The following is a 17996-nucleotide window of genomic DNA, read 5'->3' on the forward strand; positions in this document are numbered from 1 at the left end:
TAAGGGCTCGTTTTTCCGTGTTCTGACACAATATTAATGAGATCTAACAGACAATAATGCCAAAGAATGTATAGGGGAAGGTATTAGAACAAATGTAATGTAAATAGGAAAAAAGAACAGTGGGTGAAAAAATAACCAGCTGTGAGCAGGTTATATATATATATATATATATATATATATATATATATATATATATATATATATATATATATATATATATATATATATATATATATATATATATATCGCATTTCTTGCACTCTTGTGTCGCAGATAAAACACACTACGCATTTTTTACAGATATTGCAGACCTGCGCGTTCCTAAATATTTATACTTGGTTACTCTTGATGTGTCCCCATTGAATGCAAATATTCCCCACGATTGTAGCATAGAAGCATTGAAAAACATACACACACCATAGACGACCTGACACCCCTGATTTCCCTGCCATCGCAAGCCTCACAAGGCTAGTTTCGGAATTGAGCTCATTTGAGTTCAACCAACAGTACTTTCGACAAATCAGCGGAACCGCCATAGGTGCCAAGCTCGCACCACACCATGCTAACATTTTTATGGGAAACTAGAAACCGAATTTTTGTCTCAAACTCCTTTAAAACTACTCCTATACAGGAGATACTTTGGCGACATTTTTCTTATTTGGACTCACAGTGAGGATGAAATGCGAAGCTTTATCGATAGTTACAATACTATGCACGCAAACATACACTTCACACACACCTACTCACGAGTAACGTAAATTTTCTTGACGTTACCATAACACTAGAAGATGATAAACTTTTCACAACCTTATACCGCAAACCAATGAATCGACAACAGTACCTCTATTACCAAAGTGACCCACGCCATTGTAAAAACAGCATTCCTTACGGCCAGGCCCACCGTTTTTAGCGATCTTGCTCAAAAGACACTGAGTTTCACGCGCGCTCACAAAGGCTAAAACTCATGCTCGGTGAAAATAAATATCATCTGCATGTAATTCATGACGCTGCTCAAAAAGCTCGAAAACTGAAACGTGATGACCTTCTTATGAAGCGGCCACCACAACACAACCTGCAACAGACACACCTGTGTTTAACTTACAGCACGAACTTACGCAACGTTAACAGAATCGTTAAACGACATTACAACATACTGTAACAAAGCTAACGTCTGAAACGCGCATTTCCTTGGCTCCTGGCGTTGTTTACAGACGGGCTGGGCCACTTTTGGCTCGTGCGTCTCGATTGAAAATATAGGCTGTTTACTGCCGCACCAGACGTCGTTTCATAATTGGTGGAGCACACCTTCGTTCCCAAGTCCTCCTGCTCTACCGGGCACCCCTGGAGCTCCGGTATGGCCGACGGTTGTTCTTCCGACGGGGTTCTGCCATCGCTGTTGTTCCCGCAAACAACAGCTATGGGAGAACCCAGCGCGTCGGCTGCTGCAACCACTTCTTTTCAGCCGCTTAGGCTTCACTACACCGCGAGTACCTCTCACCGAGGCCCTCCGGTATTTTCCGGCCTTCGCGGCGAAGACGTCGAAGAATGACTGGACAGTTATGACCGAACCAGCATTTGTAATTATTGGGACGAGGCGCACAAACTGCGCAACGTTCCTCTTTACCTCAATGGGGTAGCTAAAACCTGGTACTACAACCAAGAAAGCGGCTTCTCTAATTGGCCCGCCTTCACGGGACATCTCCGTCAGATATTTGGCACGTCTGCAGGATGCTGTGTGGTAGCAAAAAAAAAGCTTGTAACCTGCATCCAGGCAGACGACAAATCATATACGTGCTACATTGAAGATGTTCTGGCTCTCCATCGCCGAGTGCAAAATAACACGACGAAGGCCGCTCGCATCCAACACCTACTAAAAGGTATCAACTATGTGGCCTACAATGCGTTCATTATAAAGAATCCAACTACGGTTTAGGACGTCATCACCACATGCCAACGCTTGGATGCGCTTCATTATATGCGCCTTCCACACACCTCCTGCGACGCTCGCTTTACTAGAGAGCATGAATTGGGAGCCCTTATCCGCATAATTGTCAGAGAGGAACTCCACAGCATTGTTCCGCGCAACCCAACCATCGCGTATCTCTGCATTCCTCCTTCCAACCTGCGTGAGATAATCGAGGATGAGCTGGCATCGATGACAAGTGCCGCACATGCCCCGTCTCCTGTGCCCTTTCGTGTGTCTTCGTTCGCAGAAGTTGCATCATTGGCCTCTGCACCAGTACCAACCACGCCTGCGGACGCTGGATACGACCATTTGGCTGCGATGGCAATGCAGGCGCCAAAGCCACCCCACTGTTCTACATGGCGTCCTCCACGCCCCGTCTGCTTCTACTGTGGCATAAGGGGTCATATACCCCGTTTCTGCCGCCGCCGTCAGCAGGATGAACGACGTGGTTATTCAGTTTAGGATAGAAACTTTGCCCGAGATCCGATACATACCATCCCGCACCGTGTTCACCCACTCCCGTCAGGCGCCCTCCCCTCCACGGTGTCAAGTCGTGCCTCATCCCTCTCACTCATCTGCCACCGTTTCTCGTCACCGTTTCGACGTACGTCATCACCCCTGCGTCCAGCGCCGATCTCTCTCGACAGCCACTTGGAAAACTGATGGTGATGATGTGTGGCGCTTTGTGGTGCAAGGGCCAATTGATGGCCAAAGAGTGCCATTTCAATGAGTAGAGATGCGGACAATGATATGTTGTGTGGCTGTATAGGGGCCTTAAAATTCCTCGCGATAATGCATGCGGTTAAAAACATAGGTATTAAGATCATGGCAGTGGCGTGATATGCATAGTAAAAAAGGGTTACAAAGGTTTTGATAATAAAACATGTAAAAATATTTGGCACTAGCACAAGTGCCTCATCAGCGCCCTTGTGTCCAAGGGCTGCGAGGCAAGTGCTTTTAAATGTAGTCACTGCAGCAGCAACCTCTCTTTAGAGGTCACGCTACGCAATTCCTGGGTATATTACATGGTAAAAACCGACATCTCTTAAAAAAGCTAGCAATGATTTATAGGTGAAAAGTGGTTCCCTACCGACAAACATTGCGGGGTGTAATGGTATATGTTGTCGGTAGGGTAATGGAGAGTGTTGTCTTCTTAGAGTGTCAAATTGTTTACACTGGATTAAAACGTGAAAAACTGTTCATGCCTCACCACATCTGTCACACAATGGTGGATCGCCACCGGACAAAAGAAGTGAGTGTGTCATGTATGTGTGCCCTATCCTGAGCCTTGTTAGTGTTACCTCTGTTAGACGTGATTTTGATACTGGTGGCCAATGGCCAAGGTGTGGCTTGATAACGTGTAGCTTGTTTTGTGTGTGTCTATCCCACTTGCTCTGCGAGTAGTCCCTGAGCTTTCGTTTGAGAGACGGCTTAAGATCAAGGGGCGGGATCGATATGGGTGTAGTGGCACTGATTTCGTGGACGGATGCAGCAAGCTGATCCGCCATCACGTTGCCTTGGATCTCACGGTGCCCTGGCACCCAGCACACTACAACATGTTGTTTGAGTGTGTAGAGTGTGCATAAAATAGAGTAAAGTGAGACGAGGACAGGGTTTTTTTGTTTTTTAAGATTGTGCAGAGGCGTAACCACACTCAGGGAGTCCGTATAAATTACTGCTTTTTGTATTTGTGGTTGCTTGATGTGTTTAGCCGCCACAAGTATCGCGTAAGCTTCCGCTGTGCAGATACTTGCGCCTGGATGTAGAGGGCCAGCATCAGAAAAGAATGGGCCGACAGCAGCGTAGGACACAGAGGAGTTAGACTTGGAGGCATCTGTAAAGAACTCAGGACGTGTGTTTTTGTGTTGAAGTTCCAGGAAGTAGTTTCGGATATGGGCAATAGGTGCATGTTTTGTAACTTCTAGGAAGGACACATCGCAGTCTATAATCTGCCACTGCCGCGGTGGCGGGTATACTATATACAGGAGCCATTAAACTGTGGTCAAAAGACACTCCAGTTTCCTCAGCTAGATTCTTCATGCGAACTGAGAAGGGCTGCCTCATCGAAGGCCTGTTTTGAAACAGAATAGAGCTTGACAAATCATTAATAGTGGAGTATGAGGGGTGCTTCTTGTCTGCTTTCACCTTAAGAAAATATACAAAGGATATGTAAGTTCTTTGTAGATGAAGCGACCATTCATTTGACTCAACGTAAAGGCTTTCTACAGGGCTGGTGCGAAAAGCACCCGTAGAAAGGTGGATGCCCAAATGGGGCACGGGATCCAGCATCTTCAAAGCACTTTGAGTCGCATACTGATAAACAACAGCCCCATAATCTAAGCGGGTGCGAATGAGGCTTCTATACAGGTTCATGAGACATTGCCTGTCACTACCCCACGTAGTACGTGACAACACGTTTATAACATTCATGGCTTTTAAATATTTTATTTTTAAATACTTGATGTGTGGTACGAAGGTAAACTTCTTGTCCAAGATTAAGCCTAAGAATTTATGCTCCGCATTGACAGACAGACGTGGACCATTCAGTTTAATGTCAGGTTCTGAGTGCACGCCTCTCTTTCGGGAGAACAAGACACACGTGCTTTTTTCTGGGTTCAGCCGGAATCCGTTTTCCTCTGCCCATTTGGAGACCTTGTTTAAACCTAACTGAACCTGCCGCTCACACATTGCTAGGTTGCATGACTTAAAGCCGAGCTGGATGATTGATTGATTTGTGGGGTTTAACGCCCCAAAACCACCATATGATTATGAGAGACGCCGTAGTGGAGGGCTCCGGAAATTTCGACCACCTGGGGTTCTTTAACGTGCGCCCAAATCTGAGCACACGGGCCTACAACATTTCCGCCTCCATCGGAAATGCAGCCGCCGCAGCCGGGAATCGAACCCGCGACCTGCGGGTCAGCAGCCGAGTACCTTAGCCACTAGACCACCGCGGCGGGGCAAAGCCAAGCTGGACGTCATCGACATATGTGGAATAGAACATGTTGCGGGGGATGAACAGGTGCAAGGAATTAATTTTGATAATAAAAAGTGTACAACTAAGTACACCACCTTGCGGTACTCCCGTTTCTTGCACAAATGTTTGGGAGAGAATACTGCCCACACGGACACGGAATTTCCGATTGGACAAGTAACTCTCGATTATGGAAAGCATTCTACCGCGCACACCCAGGTGAGACAAGTCTCTCAATATGCCAAAACGCCATGTTGTGTCGTAAGCCTTCTCGATATCGAGAAACACTGAGAGGAAGTATTGTTTGTGGATGAAAGCGTCTCGGATCTGTGCCTCGATACGCACCAGATGGTCGGTGGTGGATCTACCCTCTCGAAACCCACACTGGAACTGGTCAAGCAGATTGTGTGTTTCAAGGGAATGTAAAAGTCGGCGGTTTATCATTTTTCAAAAAGTTTACAAAGGCAGCTGGTTAGTGCAATGGGACTATAGCTAGAAACTGAGGAAGGGTCCTTGCCCTGTTTCAATATAGGGATAACAGTAGCCTCTTTCCAGGAAGCAGGGATGGTGCCAGAAAGCCAGATAGCATTGTATAGAGAGAGTAAACTTTTTCGCGTTTTGAGCGGCAGGTTTTTCAACATTTCATATGTGACACGGTCGTAGCCTGGGGCAGAATTACTGCAAGATTTTAGTGATGTTTGTAGCTAAGCTAAGTTGAAAGGTTGGTTGTATGCCTCGTGATTTGTGCACTTGTATTCTAGTTTCTGCTTTTCTATCCTTGCTTTATATCTTTGGAAAGCTTCAGTATAGTGTGACGAGCTAGACACTTGCTCGTAGTGTGCACCGAGGAAGTTCGCCTGATCTTCCAGGCTGTCACCCTGTGTGTTTACGAGTGGGAGTGAGTGTACTTGTCTTCCTGCTACTCTACGAACCATGTTCCAGACTTTAGCCTCTTGTGTATACGAATTGATCCCTGATAAAAACTTGTGCCAGCTTTCTCTTCTTGCCTGCCGACGCGTTCTCCTGCCTTGAGACTTTATTTTCTTAAAGCTGTCAAGATTTTCGGCTGTCGGTGAGTTCCGAAGTAACCTCCATGCCTTATTCTGCTTCTTTCGCGCATTACGACACTCAGTGTTCCACCATGGGACGTGTCGCTTGCCGGGCAGTCCAGATGTTTGTGGGATGCACTTGACTGCTGCGTTAATAAGGAGAGCTGTGAAGTACTGCCCAGCTTCATCTACGCTTAACCTACATATGTCAGTTCAACATAACTGAGCATTGTTATAAAACTGTTCCCAGTCGGCTTTGTGTATAAGCCATTTGGGAACTCGTTGAGGACATTCATAAGATGTTTGTGTACTCAAAACGACAGGAAAATGGTCACTTCCGTAGGGATTATTTAGAACTTTCCATTGGAGTAATGGTACAAGTGAAGGAGATGCAATGCTGAGGTCTATGGAAGAGTAGGTTTTCTTGGCAAGGTTATAATATGTTGCCTCTTTCCTATTCAACAGACAGGCACCGGAGGAAAAAAGGAACTGTTCAATGAGACGACCTCGTGCGTCGCAGCGAGAATCACCCCATAGACTGCTATGAGCATTCAGGTCACCAAGGACCAGATAAGGTTCAGGTAGTTGATCTATAAGGACTGGAATTCTCGTTTTTCAAGACGGTGGTGTGGAGGTATGTACAGAGAGCAGATGGTGACGAGCTTGTTGAAAAGAAATGCTCAAACAGCCACTGCCTCTAGAGTTGCTTGTAGTGGTAAATGTGTGCATGCTACTTTTTGATTAACAATAATGGCTACACCGCTAGATGACGCCGCAGCATCATCTCTGTCTTTTCGAAACAGAACATACCGACACAAAACATTCGTGTTTATAGATTTTAAATGAGTTCTTTGTACACACAGCACTTTCGGCGAATGTTTGCAAAAGAGCTTTTGAACATCATCGAGGTTTATGAGCAGTCCTCTGACGTTCTAATGTATTATTGGTGTTGCCATATTGGGGGTAATGTAGTGCTGTGTGTAAAAAAATGGGTGTGTATGCTTCTTAGGCTAAACGTTAAGACTCAAAGAACAGGGCCGTCGTCGGGCCCCATTATTGGCTTTTTATTTCTTTTGGCGCGCTCCCGGGAGCTACGCCGATCTTTCGGCACCAGGGGTACAGTGGTGTCCATTGCCTCCTCAGAGGCACTGCGTGCCCGCATTTGCGAGCTGGTGTTTCGAGCTTGGGGCCTCGCCGGGTGAGACAAGGCCTTCTTATAGGCCGACCCTGGGGTCTCCTTCACCTCGGGGGGCGAAACCTTTGGTCCTCTCGGGCTAGAGGTCGAAGGAACCTCCTTTGCTGCTGGGATACCCTGGCTGCTGCAAGAGCTTGCAGTGGTCGTGGCTGTGGCCGTGGGGACGAGTGGCAGGGCAGCCTTGGCTGTTCCCACCGTGGGTGGGGGCATTGGCAGCCGCCTGGGCACACTGTGCCTGGCATGGGCAGCTGCCGCAGGCCGTTGTAGTGCTGCCCCCTGTTGCACTACATTGGCGAACGATGGTTTATTAGTGAAAAATCCGGATACTTGTTGTCGAGCGTCTCGGTAAGTTGGGTTTTGTGTAATTTTGATTGTGATTATTTCCTTTTCCTTTTTCCATGTTGGACATGTTCAGGAGTACGCGGGGTGGGCCTCATCGCAATTTGCGCAGTGGGCCCCATCCTCCACCTTACAATCGTCTGTGGCGTGTCCTGTCGTGGCGCACTTTGCACAGGTGAGTTGGCCGCGGCAACTTTGAGAGCCGTGGCCAAAACGCTGGCATTTGAAGCAACGTCGTGGGTTGAGAATGTAGGGTGGTACATTTAACTTCAAGTATCCGGTTTCGAGATGGCCAGGCAGGGTACTGGTGCAAAATGTCACTATTATGTATTTTGTGAGGACTTCTGTCTTATCGCGCCTGATTTTTATTCTTTGAACTTGTGTCACCTGCTGGTCCTTCCAACCCTCGAGGAGCTCAGCTTCAGTCAGGCCAAGCAAGTCTTGAGCGGACACAACGCCTCGTGAAATGTTGAGGGAACGCTGTGGTGATATTGATATAGGGATGTTTCTAAACGATTCTAGTTTTGAGACGTTTACATACTGGGCCTAACTTTTTACTTCGAGGAGGAGATCCTCACTGGCCATTCTTGTAGCCTGGTAACCTGGGCCAAGTGCAGTGGTGAGGCATTTGGAGACAACAAAAGGCGAGATTGTTCTGGCATTCTTTTCAGCAGTTTCGCAGTGAATTACATCGTAGCGGGGGAAAGTTTCTTTTGACTTTTTGAAATAACTGGAAATGTCTTCGGTGCGCCCTCTCTTCGAGAGAGGGCGATCGTGCTGTGAAGGAAGAGAAGTAAAATCCATAAAATAGGAGTGAATTCGGCAGCCATGCCAGCCACCCACCATGGAGCCCAACAAGGGGACGTGACAGGCCCCAAAATTGTATGGGCATGTCAACGTCAGCTGTACACAGCCACTATAACCAAATATATTGTGCCCAAGACAGAGCACATACACAAGGTTAACCCTTGCCGCCAGGAAAGATCGGAAGTAAACAGAAGAGAGAAGATGACAGGACAGATAAAAAGTGAGAGATAAAGACGAAGATATAGGGAGAAAGAGATAGAAAAAGGTGACTGCCGATTTCCTCTGGGTGGGTCGGCCCAGAGGTGCCGTCTGCGTGAAGCCGAGGCCAAAGAGGTGTGTTGCTTCTGCCGGGGGGCCTTAAAGGTCCAATCACTCGGCGTTGGCTCAACTCCCAGGACCCCTTTTTCCCCGGACACGGCAAAGTCACGCACGGCTGGGCGTGGGAGGGAGTCAAAACTCTCCCGTTAGCTCGGGTCCGTGGTGTCGCTACATACCAAACGCCGGCTTGCGCAGGCGCCCCTGTGGGGGCTGTTATGACCGCCATCGGTAGGCGCCATGCTGTCGCTGAAAAGCGTAGCCGGGCCGCGTTCCCACGCCTGGAACCCAGGTTTTCTTGGAACCAGCGTCGAGAACTGACGGGGTCCCTGCTAGCCGGCGATGAGACGTCGTGTCGCCACGAAGCTATAAGCCGTTCCAGAGGGGACAACAAAGACAGCGTCTTCCTTTGAAGAAACGGCGACCGCCGCCCCAAAGTGCCCTGCTAATTGAGCGGACAGATTGGCGGACCGTTTGATGTCTGCTGTCCGAAGCTTGGGACCCCTCGACCAGTGACACACACGACGAGCAAGAGCCCCTCTGGCGCCACCTTTCAGTGCAATGATCTTGACTCAAAATTGGATGTTCACGTGCTCCGTGCATGCTCGTACCCCTCACCTGTTGTGTGTGTGTGTGATTGGTGTTCCACTGAAGAAGGAGGAGCCCGACAGGGCTTATAACGGCGCCGCAGAGTGCAGGACGTCGCTCTGAACCAAGTAAAGGTTCAACCACCACGTTCGTAGTTTGTGAAGGCTCTGAACCAAGTAAAGGTTCAACCACCACGTTCGTAGTTTGTGAAGGCTCTGAACCAAGTAAAGGTTCAACCACCACGTTCGTAGTTTGTGAAGGCTCTGAACCAAGTAAAGGTTCAACCACCACGTTCGTAGTTTGTGAAGGCTCTGAACCAAGTAAAGGTTCAACCACCACGTTCGTGGTTTGCGAACTCTTAACCTCATGCTGTAAATATTTGTAAATAGTGCCATAAACCTGTTTGTTTTTTCATATCCCCATCTTGTAAGCGCTCGTTTCCTCAACCCGAAGCTACACCACGCTACCACAGCTCCCCGGGATCGCTACAACTGGTTGGCATCGGTGGGATTCGAAGCTACAAGTGACAACAACAGTCGGCCCAGGAGAAGCAGCTGGCTCGAGACATGGATCACGTATGGGTGAGTGCTTGGCTTTTCCTTTGAGTGAACCAGGTTCTAAAAGAGGGTAAATTTTAGAACTGGTAGTTAACTTTGCCGAAAGACTCAGTTTCGCCGTTTCGGAAAGTTATTTTGGAAGTAGCGAGCACTCAGTACGATCATGGACTTACGGGAGCTGCAGAAGTCAGACTTGTTGCTGTTGTGTGAGGAATTGGGGATCGATACAAAGGGTTTGGCACGAAAACCCATAATCATTCAAGCGATTAATGATTTGGGGGCTGATGATGAGGAATTAAGTGAAGAATGGGACCTCATCATCGAAAGAAAACTAAGAGCAGCTCAGATGGAAGGAAAGAGTGAACACGAAAGAGAAGGCCTCAAGAGAAAGTTTTTCAAACAAGACTATGAGTTGCGTATGAGAATGGGACCCAAGCGAGGAGTACTTCTCGAAAAGGAGGCAGAGTTCGAGATGTCTAGGTACATGCAGTCATATGAGGTATCATGGGATATGGGCCTGTATCTTAGACTCTTTGAACGAAAGTGTAGTCAACTGAAGTGTGAGCGAGACACCTGGTCTCAGAAGCTACGCACGGTTCTGCCCTGCGAGGCAGCGGATGTTGTTGCGCGACTCAGTGAGCAGCACGCGAACAACTACGAAGTTGTTAAATCAGAGCTAATCAGAAGATTCGGAACTTCTGTTAGCAAAAAGAAAGAAAGACTCGCACAGGAGTCTGAAAGCGAGGCGAGTCGCAAAGAGCCGGAAGTTCAGGCGCGTCGGAAAGCGCTGGACGTTGAAGCGCGTCATGAAAGGCCAGAACCAGAAGTCGCACTAGAAAAGGGCCCGCATATTCTCGAATGCATCAATGTAAATGATGTAGAGAACGAGGCCTTGGCCGGTCTCGAGGTAGAGACAGTATTAAAAGACGGTCCTTGCGAGGATGAGGTGTGTGCCAGCAGCCCTAATGGGCTCAGTAAGGAGCTGGAAACCATCCTCATGCCTCGAGAGGACGTCTCGAGATCGTCACATGCAGATAGGATTAGCACAGTGGCTAAACACAGCGAGAACGCGACGCTTCAGGAGTGCAGCGATGCCATCGGAGAGGGCCCAGTTAATGGTTTCATCAGCATTAACAAAGATAATTTGGCCCGGCAGTCCGTCGTGACACCGAGTACAAAATGTTTGAGCGTCGGGGAAAATGTAGCACAAGCTCCAACGAGCTTCCCGACCCCTCAGTTCCCGACGCGACATGATGATGGCATCGAGAGAAAGGAGGCAAGAAAACATCGCCGAAAAAGAAAGAAGCAAAAGCGTTTGTCACTGCGTAAGCCTAGGACAGGTCCCACTCAGTCGCAAGAAAGACGAGAGGGTAGGCCGTTAATCCGTTCCAGGAAACTTCCATGGTGGCGTTCCGAGAGGTACAAGCGGCAAGCCAGGTGTAGAGGGGGGAAACGAGGTGCGTTACCCCAACGAAAAGCGCGGTTGCGTTCGACAACTTCGGGAAAGCGGCCTTGCCTGAAGGATCAAAGTCGAAAGCGCAGAGTGGCTAAAAACCGCGTCGGGGCGAGCACAAAGAGACAATGTCCCCGGTCTCAACCCTGTTTCTGGCGTCCCTTTCAAATTCCTGAGGGGAACAGGCCGAAGTGGAAAATTAGGTGTGACGGCAGTGCACTGCTTAGAGTTTGTGCATTTTGTAGCTTCTGGCGTGCTCGACAACCGCCGGGAACAGGACCCCATCGTGTGCGATTAAAAGAACCATGAGAAAAGAGGGTGGTCAGTATGAGTAACTTTTGCACAGGCGGGTCAGATATTGTTACTCAGTGTTACATTGGAGAAGTAAATGTGAGTCCTTATATTTTGCAAGTTTGGCGTGACACGGTAGAATTGTCGTTACGTGCTGTGAGAATTAGGAGTCATCTAGTGCACGGTTTTAGCATAAAACCTATGCAATTTCGTTTTAGGTGTTTTTGCCTAGGAACATATTTCCTGTTGTACGTGGTGTGTTACAACGTAACGTTTGATTGAGAATTTAGAAAAACTCGGAGGGATTATGCGTTTAGTTAATAGTGCCGTGTATTTTGCAATGCTGTAGAAATTAGAGTAATTGATCGCTCAGGAGAGCTCAGTGGGTTTTTTCTCTCAGAAGCGTTTGCATAAGCAGGTAACTTTAAGCAAATGAGCCTTTTAAAAAGCACTGTTTGTCTCCTATGTTTTATTGGCTATATATTGAAGAGCGATTGGTCAGGTGATCATATGAGCGAAACAGTAAGCTTTTTCTAATTCTGAGCAAACTAAAAGTATTTTGGCCACAGTGTAGGCCAAAGATTCAGAAAAGCTAGATAGCGTAATGTCTTCGTTGTCGACAAGTAGTGGCAGCCGCAGACGGACGTTAGGACAATTGTAGGGCTCGCTGAATTCGAGTTTATTCAGCGTTCGCGTACTTGAACGATGCTCTCCGCGGGACAGAACTGATGACAGTGGTCAGCGACGAAAAGAAGGAAGCTGCTTTCTTAAGCAAAGATGCAGTACTGATCATCGTATGGTTTTGAAAGCTTCTGTTGACTACCGAGAATTAATGGTTCGGTGTTATGTGAGAGATCGAGGCCTAGGTGCCGTTCTATGTAAGGACGACAGTGGTAACAAGCAAAGCTGCACTTTACTTGAGCCAGAAATTGGGCTACAGGAGATAACGTACTGCGCTTCAGGAAAGGAGTGCGCTTACCTTGTGTAGGGCATTCATCAGTGGCAGTGTTATCTCAAAGGGGCTAAATTTAAAGTAGGAACAGACCATTTTTCCCCCTACTTGGCTGCAAACCGTGACATCAAAGAACAGTCGCCTTGTGGGGTGGAGCTTGATTCTTCAAAAGTATCATTTTGACATTAGGTAAAAAAAAGGGCAAATTGAATGGAAACGCTGACGCACTCAGCCGCTCTTTCTAAGCCATTCTGGGGTGCTCTTTATGTATCAAAATTGATATTTTAGTTTTTTTTGTCGTGCATCTTATTATGAGAAGGTTTAAGATAGCACGTTTGATTTCTCAGCACAAGTGAATCCTGAGAGTTTTGAGTGTGAGCTTTTTGTTAAAGCTAGTAAAGAAAATTGGTTTGCCATCCCTCTTTTGGCTTGGTTGTTCGAAGGGGGCCGAGTACTTGCTTGTGCATGTGGTCGAGTTTCAGAAACAGTGTCGAAGATTCGGCAATTACCCGGACCATGCCACAAGCGAAGGCCAGTTTCTGGCATTCAACTACGCACCCTTTCGTCGTCCCTGCGAGCAGCAGTGTTGACCGCTGCCCTCCGTGACTCATCTGGCGAGGGGGAAGCTGTTATGACCGCCATCGGTAGGCGCCATGCTGTCGCTGAAAAGCGTAGCCGGGCCGCGTTCCCACGCCTGGAACCCAGGTTTTCTTGGAACCAGCGTCGAGAGCTGACGGGGTCCCTGCTAGCCGGCGGATGAGACGTCGTGTCGCCACGAAGCTATAAGCCGTTCCAGAGGGGACAACAAAGACAGCGTCTTCCTTTGAAGAAACGGCGACCGCCGCCCCAAAGTGCCCTGCTAATTGAGCGGACAGATTGGCGGACCGTTTGATGTCTGCTGTCCGAAGCTTGGGACCCCTCGACCAGTGACACACACGACGAGCAAGAGCCCCTCTGGCGCCACCTTTCAGTGCAATGATCTTGACTCAAAATTGGATGTTCACGTGCTCCGTGCATGCTCGTACCCCTCACCTGTTGTGTGTGTGTGTGATTGGTGTTCCACTGAAGAAGGAGGAGCCCGACAGGGCTTATAACGGCGCCGCAGAGTGCAGGACGTCGCTCTGAACCAAGTAAAGGTTCAACCACCACGTTCGTAGTTTGTGAAGGCTCTGAACCAAGTAAAGGTTCAACCACCACGTTCGTAGTTTGTGAAGGCTCTGAACCAAGTAAAGGTCCAACCACCACGTTCGTAGTTTGTGAAGGCTCTGAACCAAGTAAAGGTTCAACCACCACGTTCGTAGTTTGTGAAGGCTCTGAACCAAGTAAAGGGTCAACCACCACGTTCGTGGTTTGCGAACTCTTAACCTCATGCTGTAAATATTTGTAAATAGTGCCATAAACCTGTTTGTTTTTTCATATCCCCATCTTGTAAGCGCTCGTTTCCTCAACCCGAAGCTACACCACGCTACCACAGCTCCCCGGGATCGCAACAACTGGTGATCAGCGGTGGGATCACGACAGGGCCACTTGGAAAACTAGAAGGTGCAGTTTTAAAGACGATAGTCTTTTTTGGAGACCGTCAGCGCAAAAATTTAGGTCTGTCTGTCTGTCCACTTATCTGTTTGTCCACTCTTAACGGCACCAGCCAACGCCCGAATGGCCCAAACCCAAACCCAAACGGCTCCAAACGGCCAACTCTATCTGTAGCACCCACCAATGTTTCTAAAGATTCAGCGTTCATACTTGTGCGATTGTCTATTAAAAACAATTATCGCGCATATCTGAGGCAACATAATGACACGTATATATTCTGTGTGTACTTCTTTTCTTAGAAAAGACATACATAACTTATTCTAAGAACTGTAGCGTTTATCACACGGCACTGACCATGCAACGCTTGCACGAAAAGGAAAGTATTTCCAACGCCTTGATAAGACGACAGGGTGGCGGAACCTAGCCGTCGCCCTGCGTTTTACACTTTATCACCTCTGAGAGGGGCGCGATCGCCCGTCTCAAAGTCACGCGTTTTTTTAAGGGGAAGCTGCTTGTTGTCGAAATGTTACAACTCCTTTGTCTCGTCCAGCTAGTTTACTGCCTATTTGTGTGGAAGGTGTTTTTGTTCACGCTCTAATAGACAAAGGAGCCGCCATTTCGGTAATCAATCGTGAGTTCTGTTTTCGCCTGCGTAAAATGCGAACGACTTATGTCGGTTCCATTTTAGGCGGCGCTAATGACAGTATGATTGGGCCGACCAGACGGTGTACTGCTCGCGTTCTCATCGATGGAATACGTCACCACATACAGTCGGCTGTGCTGTCTTCGTGCGCTCATCAGATAATCTTAGGCTGCGACTTCTTGTCAGCTGCGTCTGCTGTAACTTTGTCTGGTCGGCCCTTCGTACGTGTTACAGACACTAAGCTTTCTTCTGCTGGTGGAACAGCACTTGCACATCAGGAGATTGAACGTGTCGTCAGCAATCCCTTTAAGGACAGGCCCGACTTTGTCACCTTTCCGTCATGTCGCTTTTGGCCTTTCAGCAGAGGGCCAGCACGTCCTGAATCTATGCGAGGTATGACTCCGTGGGGGATAGGGCATGGCAGGCCGATTCCTTTTTGGCGGCGATCTTACGACTGGCGGTTTTGCCAAGCACCTCTTGCATCGTTTCTTTGCATTGGTCCCAGCTTGCGAGTTCTTCTTCGTTGTTTTCATACCATACCTTGGCCGTGCCTCTCAAGTAAAACAGAACATTAGCCAACTGAAGTGTGGGATCCCATCTCTTCGGCACTCACTCGTTCGAACATGTTCAACCAATCGTCAACGCCGACGCCATCGGTCCCGCAGAATGTACTGGTATCCTTAAGTGGCGTGAAAACGTATGGTTGCGGCGCCGTGTTCGTGAGAGACGCTGACGTTGAGGCGGAGGGCTCAGCATTCGCCATGGCTGGAAAACCGATACGACGTCCGCTGCGGAGCCCAGTTGCCTGATAATGACCCAGCACCTCTCACCAATAAGTAGCGGGGTTGGTGACTTCTTTACAAAATGCATTTGCCGAGGATAAGGCACAGGCAAGAGTCCCAATGGCGGATTGACGCACTCGCGCCCTCTATACCGATTCTGTCCTTCCTCTTCCTCAACTTTATTTCCGTAACAATATCTTCTGCATTGTAGAACCTCGGTGAGCACTGGGGAGCTATTCTCGCGGTGTCCGTTTCGTGGACTTGTCTAATTACCCGGAGCGCGTTCAGTTACGAAAGCATTGGCCCCGTATCTGCATGTTACACTGCAAATGTCGTCGAAAGACGATATTCTTAGGTCTGGAGAGAGTGAACCAAACGTTTGTTTGATATTCTGCGCAAGAAAATCGGTGAACGATATTCTCGAGGCGCTGCGTTAGAATGCTTCGAGTGTGCAGCGGAGGCGAACGAGCGCATCAAGTCACGTCACACGTGAGACATGAGCGCAATCTGGCAGTTATCTTGTAAAACGAAGCGCGCGGCGCGCACGCCTGTCTTGGAAGCGATAACGTGTAGAGCGCAAGGCGACGGCTAGGTACCATTACCGTTGTCGTCTTAGCAAAGCGTTCGAAACACTTGCCTTTTCGTGCAAGCATTGCATGGTCAGCGCTGCGTGATTAACGCTACGGCCCTTAGGGTTACTTATGTATGCCTTTTCTAGCAAAAGACACACATACAGAATATTGACGTACGTGTATGGTGCCTCAGATATCTCCAATAATTGCATATAATTGACGATAGCACAAGTATGAACGCCGAAGCTTGAACAATATTGGTGGGAGCTGCGGATGGAGTTGACCGTCTGGGTTATCGTCTGGTGCCTTTTAGGGTACCGTTAAGGGCGGACAAACAGAAAATGTACAGACAGACAGACCGAAGTTTTTGTGTGGAAGGTCCCCAAGAAAGACTATCGCCTCTGAAAATGGTAAGTCATGACGTCATGGGGTTTTTTCACGACGGCGCACGCTTGACCATGTTTCTCCGCCCTAGGCAGGGCGAAGGCACCGCCGTTAGCGCTACCAGGCGTCTCCTTGAACGCACGATTAAAATACAAACGAAAATATTTTCTGACGAAAGCTAAAGCTGTCTCAAGTGCGTAAAGTATAATTGCAAGTTATGCATGTTTGTTTTTAAGCAAAAGAAGTCTGCCTGCGAAGATTTCTTGCCCTGCCACCAGACTGACACTTCACTGTTTCTGGCAGAGCGGCACTTTACCTGAGGCCTGGCTAACCGCTGTGGTGGTGCCTATATAGAAACCTGGCTGCCCTTATGCCGCCATCACGTCCTACAGGCCCGTCTCTCTCACCCCTGCTGCCTGCAAGCTCATTGAAGCCGTAGCACTGGCACACCTGAATTGTATTGTGGGGGGGAACGATTTTCTACCAGAACAGCAGACGGGCTTTCGGCGCCACCGATGTATGCCATACTCAATCGCGGACGTCGCCTCTACCTTGGAGGTGGCCAGAAGCAAAGGCGAAGTGGTTATCTTCGTCCTACTGGATGTCCAGAGCGCTTTTGACAGTCTGCCTCATATAGCCATAGTGTTATGAGACCATGTCTGACTTAAAGGGGGAGATAGGCGCCGAAGAAGACGTGATCTTGGCGTAGAGCACGCTTTTGTTCTCCATCTTGTCTTGCGCTTTGACGCTATATATATATATATATATATATATATATATATATATATATATATATATATATATATATATATATATATATATATATATATATATATATATATATATATATATATATATATATATATATATATATATATATATATATAAGGTATGGGATATGGCACAACGGGAGCGTTGTCAACAAGGATAAATATATTTATTTCCCAACAGTTTCACGAAGACTAACTGGCCCATTGAATTATTCCTCCCACTATATATATATATATATATATATATATATATATATATATATATATATATATATATATATATATATATATATATATATATATATATATATATATATATATAAGTTATTAGAATAAATCGAATTTAAAAAGAAGAAAGAAAAGTGGGTGAAAAAAATAACCTGCCGTGAGCAGGAATCGTGAGCAGGAGCAGGAAGATGCTCTTCGCTATTCGAAGGTCGTAGGTTCGATTCCTGCTCACGGCTGATTATTTTTTCACCCACTTTTCTTTCTTCTTATTTACATTCCATTTGTTCTAATAACTTCCTCTATACATTGCTTGGCATTATTGTCTGTTAGATCTCATTAATATAGTGTCAAAACACGGAAAAACGAGCCCTTAGGTATACACTTCTTTCCCTTATATATATATATATATATATATATATATATATATATATATATATATGTCACCAGATGAAGCGAACGAGCAAATGAAAAACGATGCTTTATTGCCAACGTTACGGCCGGGAACCGGCCTTCGTCAGGGCATACGTGCAAGTCACGTGTGCCCTGACGTCCAAAGACGTTCGTAATAGCAGTCTTGAATACAGACCACATAGGAATG

At 47.4% G+C, this 17996-nt stretch overlaps 1 protein-coding gene across 5 annotated transcripts in view; it reads left to right on the forward strand.

Annotated features, from left to right (window-relative positions):
* LOC119184566 (monocarboxylate transporter 12) overlaps positions 1-17996 on the forward strand; it is a 249508-nt gene that overhangs the window by 58052 nt on the left and 173460 nt on the right. For 4 of the 5 annotated variants that reach the window (XM_075888709.1, XM_075888707.1, XM_075888708.1 and 1 more), the window contains exon 3: positions 7600-7698. The exons of the other annotated variant lie outside the window; for it this stretch is intronic. In XM_075888709.1, coding sequence (XP_075744824.1) covers positions 7600-7698 — 99 coding nt within the window. The remainder of the gene's footprint in view (positions 1-7599; positions 7699-17996) is intronic. 5 annotated transcript variants of the gene reach the window in all.

This window comes from Rhipicephalus microplus, chromosome 3 (genome assembly GCF_043290135.1).
Source record: "Rhipicephalus microplus isolate Deutch F79 chromosome 3, USDA_Rmic, whole genome shotgun sequence".
Lineage (NCBI taxonomy): Eukaryota > Metazoa > Arthropoda > Arachnida > Ixodida > Ixodidae > Rhipicephalus > Rhipicephalus microplus.